Raw genomic sequence first — 6,000 nt, 5'->3', positions numbered from 1 at the left:
AATGCTAATTTTGTCTGTCATTTTGTGAATATTCTCTTTGAGAGATCTTCCGATGAGTTCAATTACAATTGATACTGACAAATGATCACTCATATTCTGAAGTGAAAAGGGGGCAACAAAACAGTTGTAATACCTAAGAGAAGTGTTTTTTGAGATAGCTATGTGATCAATATATTATGCATTTGGTAGTGTATTATGTTGATATGTTATCTTAGGGCCTGAACCTTTAACTACGTCCACTATTTCAAATTCACTCGATTTTATAAATTCTGATAGAGCCGCGGAGTAATTATTTTTTGTGGGACTTGATCTTTCTAGTAAATCGTATATTTCGAGAGGAAAAGATTGAAAATCACCAAATACAATTACTTCGCCGATACCCTCATAATTATTAACAAGGCCTTTAATTATATCTAATTGATTTGTGTATTCATCTAATGATGTTCGATTATTCCGCGATGAAGTTAGATAAATACCAATTATAACAATGCTAGTATTATTTTTAACAAGATTTATAGCAAGAATATGATCATCTTCATTTAAAATAATGACATTTTGAAACATATGTTTCCGAAGTTCGGGATTGTACGTAATTCCCTGCATGTTTTTTAATAATACAGTTTTTATTATACTATTTTATCTTTGCAACATTCATTTAACTAAATTTTCTTAAGAAAAATAGAGAGGGTCTTAAGCAATACTTAAAAACAAAAAACCTTTAAAAATATATAACATTAGGACCTACGATTTTTGACCTACTAACAAAGATATAACATTAGGACCTACGATTTTTGAGCCTAATATTCATATCCTGTATACTTTCGGTTAATAAGTTAATACGGCCCGGGCATTAACAGCATTTTGAATTATATTTGAATAATTCAAAATGCTGTTATTGCTGATTCTTGGGATATAATTAGATATAATTCTGGTCAAAAGATTGAAATTTCAATCGGGATTTCCACATTAAAAATAGCATACTTAATGTAAGAAAATAGAGCATTGCTGATAAATCTAAATAAAATGATCGAAAATGTTTACGCGTTACTTTTTGATTCGTTAAAAAAAATCTGTTTAAAAGACCCTCTTTATTTTTCTACGATACCAACCCTTCGTGGTAAGTTTTGTGTCGACACTACTTCTGGATTTGATGCATAGTAACACACATAGTGCTATAGTAAAAGAAGATACTCCGCAAAAAAAGACAAATCTTCAATAAATAAGATGTTTCAGATGTAAACTACAAAAATAAATACTTTTCCAATATTTGTACAATATAAACGGTCAATAAACAAAAGACCTTAATTTGTAAAAAGATTTTACAAGGTAATCTGTATAAAATAAATAATATACATAAATGTACAAATGCACAAATATTCAAATTACATATAAATAACATTTCAAGTTAAAAAACGTTTCCATCATTGAAAGTGTACGTTGATCCAACGGCAGTCAAAAGATCTACATCATTTGAATGATAGCTAAATGAGAAAAAAGCTAAAGATTTTCTTTACAAACAAACAAATTTTCCTGATAAAAAAAAAATTCTATAAATCTCAGCTTAAAATGAAATAATAATCATATCTAAATATTGGGAATCAATTTGCATAACCAAATGATAATATGAAATTATCATAGATAATGCATATGACATTTTGTATAAACCAGTAAAACACGTTACTCGAACACTTATATCGTATTTTTTAACTTTCTTTTTTTGTCTGTTATGAAACATTCGATTTTCTCAACACTCAAATTAAAATTCATAATTTTTTTTTGATAACTTAATTCTCTCAACTCAAACAATAAAAGTTAATCTTAGCCTCTGACCTCAAACTCATGAACATCTTTATCCTCCTGTTGCAAGTTTTATACTTTTACTGTCGAGAAATTTTTTTTTTTTAACGTACAATAAAAAACTTTGTCAGCGACATTTAGATTTTTTGAAGTTAATAGAGATAAAGATTTTGAAGTATTATTTTTTTGTTGAAAGGGTGACGAATACCAAGACCAACTATTTGACAGCATTCTAAGCAAAGCAATTTTTTTATTTGATGGAATCTTTTTAGTTTTTTCGGTGAATTCAAAAAGATTAAGTTTGCAAGTACTTCTAGTACACTTATCTATAATAAAATAAAACAATTTGCATTTTTCATTTTCTTGAGCCCGTTTAGCCATTTAGTCTCTACAGCTTTACAGATAGGTCTTTCTGTTTAAAATATATGTTTACTTTAGTATTTCATTTTCTTAAAACCCTAAATAATGCTTGTAAAATAAATATATATAACACATTTAAAAAAAAAAGATATTTTTTGAATGTGGTAAAAATGCCACATTCATTTTTTAAATTGTTAGGCAAACGTCAACGTTTAAATAAATAAAAATCAACCAACTCAACAATTTTTTTGCCAATTTTCAGAACATTCACATTGACATTCGAATTCAGCAATGTTACTCAATCGCCTATTCTACAACTTACTATGAAATTTAGCTTATTTGTATATTTTTTCATATTTTAATACTAATAATGTTATTTACTAAAATACACATATTTGCTTATAAAAGATCGAGTACACTTTTACAGTTTGAATGTCGATTCACACTCTCATGAAAAATAAAAAAAATAATAAAAAATAAATATTTAAGTAAAATAGGCACGAAAAAAAGAAAAAGAAAAAAAAGAAAACATAATTGTCAATAAATTTTCAACGTCAAATTAAGTTATATAAGTTATATTATGTATATTATCAAGTCTTCATTATAACTCTACTCTTAAAGTGATCACTCTTGATAGAAGTATTATATATTATATATACAGTGTGTAATATATAATATGTAAAAACGTAATGTCATAGTTTGAATTGGTTGCCATTTTTGTTGATGGCACCAAATGTCACTGTGCTATGACATTTTCACCTCCCCAAGGCCCAGAAGGCCACTCTAGATAAGGAGGCTACTTAATTGTGGTTATAACCCTCTCTCAACTCTATAACTCCGAAACGTGAACCTTGACGAACAAGGCCGCTGCGCGGAGAAACAAGTTGAGCGCTGTACTACCAGGGATATATATATATATATATATATATATATATATATATATATATATATATATATATATATATATATATATATATATATATATATATATATATATATATATATATATATATATATAGAGAGGGAGAGAGAGAGAGAGAGAGAGACATATACATATATACACACAAATAAAAACTCCAAACAGGCAAAAAATTAAAATACAATATTTTTCCAGTTACCTCTCAATAACTTACCCAGATGATTGAACATATGCTGACAAAACATTTTCAGGATTTAATTTTGCAAACTCCACAAGAACCTTTCCTCGATTGTAAATATCTTTTAGCTGTTCTTCAACATGGAGCAAACACTGTAAACAAAATAGTAACATTTACAAAATATTATAAATAGCCAAACAGTACAACTGAAATCTTCCAAAAATATGGGTTAAATTTGCATATTTTTAGAATGAAAAATTATAGTTTGGATATTAAAAATGTCAACAATTGATATCAACAGTAATCAGTGGTGGATTAAAAAGTTAGAGAGAATGAGATAGAGGGGTATTGCTCAACTTTAATATTTAAAAAAATGGTAACAATCTTTTAAAACTAACCGAATTTGGTGAAAATTTTAGTTCCCATAATCCTTTTGTAGACTCAACCAGAGAGGACACCAAATCTGATGCAAAAACACTTTTTGTATTTAAACTTTCACTAAAACAATTTGTTTAAAAGAAAATTCTATAATTTACATAACAAATAAAAAAACATCATTTCATATAGAAAGAACATTGATCATATACAAAGAACATAGATCATATACAAAGAACATTGATTATAGATCATATACAGACCAAAAGATTAAGACCATAATTATGAATAAATTAAAATGACATTTGCAAAATCAAAAAAAAAACAAAAAAAAAAACACACAAATAATATTTTTTCATGTTTTTTTTAGTTTTAAGTAATTGCAATAATGATTATGATTTACAATTTTTTTTTAGTTGATATTTGTTGCAGATAACCAATTTGCAAATTGGTTATCTGCAACCAAATATGATTGCAGATAACTTTTTGTGGGATAGTTATGATGGAATAATTGTAAAAACTTTCATGAAACAATTTTCTAGTAAAATGCAGAAAAAGCTAAAGCTATAAAAATATTCAAAAACTCAAAAAACTAAAAGGATTATATACATCTTTTTATGTAAATTTTTGATTTCTATATTATCTACATTTTTTTGCATTAATACAAATGTTAAAAACAAAATATTAAAAAAAATATATATTCTTATGAAATTTAAACAGTTTTAGCTCACAGTTTAGTTTTAAGTCATAATTCCATTTTTTTAAATTATTTGTTAACTTCCCAACATTGAGAGAACACAACAGCCAAGAAAGTTATTTTTTTAAATTGCTACAACATAAATCTTGATTGCTCAGCATATTTCTTAAACTACACAACATGAATTTTGAAAAACAAGTCTTATGTATGAAGAAACAAATTGAGTGTGATACGGTGATATCAGAGATACGGTGAAGATCAAATTCTTGCTTACTAAGTGAGTGCTCTACTACTATTGCATACACCACACCACAAACCTTTGTGCTACACCACATACCTATACTATACCATTGCCACATAGCACATTAGCCACAAGATGAATTCCATTAAGCAAATACTACTGCTCTTAACTTATTCAAGACTTTTAATAGCCTGACACTGATCTTTTCCATAAGGTTTTTGTATCTAAGAATAACTTTAAATCTATTGCATCTTTCCCAATTGTAGTAATAAAGTTCTCCTTGATAGACAATAGTATTCTTGATTTCTATTTATTTCTGGGGTGTAAGTCTCATTTCTTGGTCCCATGTTATTTCTCATTGCATTAATAATCTTCCTAACAATTTTTCTTAAGAAGTGATTTTATATGCTAATGATAAACTATATATTCCAACCTTAATAAAAGTCATAGCTTTTATTATTGCTTTATTGCCAACCAACCTTGCACGTGATCTTTAATTAATAATTTAAACAATAGCTTAAGGGTTCGATGGAAAGCATGTATCCAATAAATTCCAAGACTACCATCTGGTAAAATTGTCTCTCTTTGTTATACTCACTAGGGTTATGACATTTTTTCTACCCCATGCCCTGTACTGTAGTTTGATGAACTTTTACCTAAAAAGCATGAAATAAAGTATTATTTGCATATCTTTTGAAAAAAGTTCACCCCGTCATTATAAAATCGATTTTGACATTAGTACTACTATGTATTACATAGTAATACATAGTAGTACTAATACTCACTTATATCTTACTTATGACTCCCTTCACAACAATTATAAATCTTTTATTTGTCTATGAAGGAAATAATGATGTCAAATTTAGGCTTCTATTAACACAGTCTCTCTATTAGAAAGTGAAGTGCAAACAGGTTTAAAGCTTCTGTCACATTGGCATAAAGTTACACTTTTTTTTCTTTTCTATAAATTTTATCACGGTTCCAGCTCAAATAAGCTATCTTGCAACAAAAACTCAGCCTTTGGTGTTTTATCGTTTCCATTTCTTGTAATATCCTACATGCTCAAAAATATTGTATTCATCTTCATTTTTTTTCACAAACAAGTCAATAAGTTAAAAAAACATTGTTGTCAAATTATTTTCAATATTAAATAAATCCAAAAATTTAAAAATAGAAATTTATGTAATATCCAAGTGTAAAAAATTATAAATAACTAATCAATACGCCGAAAATAAATTTATTTATTCAAACCAGTTACATAAATAAAGCAAAGTAAAACCCAAACAGTTTAAACTTGAATTTTTTTTTAATAGAAAAACAAAAATAGTGTATCCTAAGTTATTTAATGACATTTTGTTTATTACTATTTAATAGTATAATAACAGTATTATTGCACAGGTCAACAGCAACAACAAAATTTTCTGCTGCCAAGC

At 27.0% G+C, this 6,000-nt stretch overlaps 1 protein-coding gene across 4 annotated transcripts in view; it reads right to left on the bottom strand.

The window, feature by feature from the left end:
- Positions 1–1,211: 1,211 nt before the first annotated feature.
- LOC100215551 (folliculin-interacting protein 1) overlaps positions 1,212–6,000 on the bottom strand; it is a 29,887-nt gene continuing 25,098 nt past the window's right edge. For all 4 annotated transcript variants that reach the window (XR_010638046.1, XM_065795501.1, XM_065795503.1 and 1 more), the window contains 3 exons: positions 3,653–3,752; positions 3,291–3,406; positions 1,212–1,481 (listed from right to left, as the gene is read on the bottom strand). Coding sequence is in view for 3 of the 4 variants with exons in the window: in XM_065795501.1 (XP_065651573.1) it covers positions 1,406–1,481; positions 3,291–3,406; positions 3,653–3,752 (292 nt within the window). In the remaining variant the exon portion in view is untranslated. The remainder of the gene's footprint in view (positions 1,482–3,290; positions 3,407–3,652; positions 3,753–6,000) is intronic.

The sequence above is a fragment of the Hydra vulgaris genome, chromosome 04 (assembly GCF_038396675.1).
Source record: "Hydra vulgaris chromosome 04, alternate assembly HydraT2T_AEP".
Classification (NCBI taxonomy): domain Eukaryota; kingdom Metazoa; phylum Cnidaria; class Hydrozoa; order Anthoathecata; family Hydridae; genus Hydra; species Hydra vulgaris.
The sequence above is the reverse complement of the archived record's forward strand: the minus strand, read 5'-3'. Positions and strand labels throughout refer to the sequence as shown.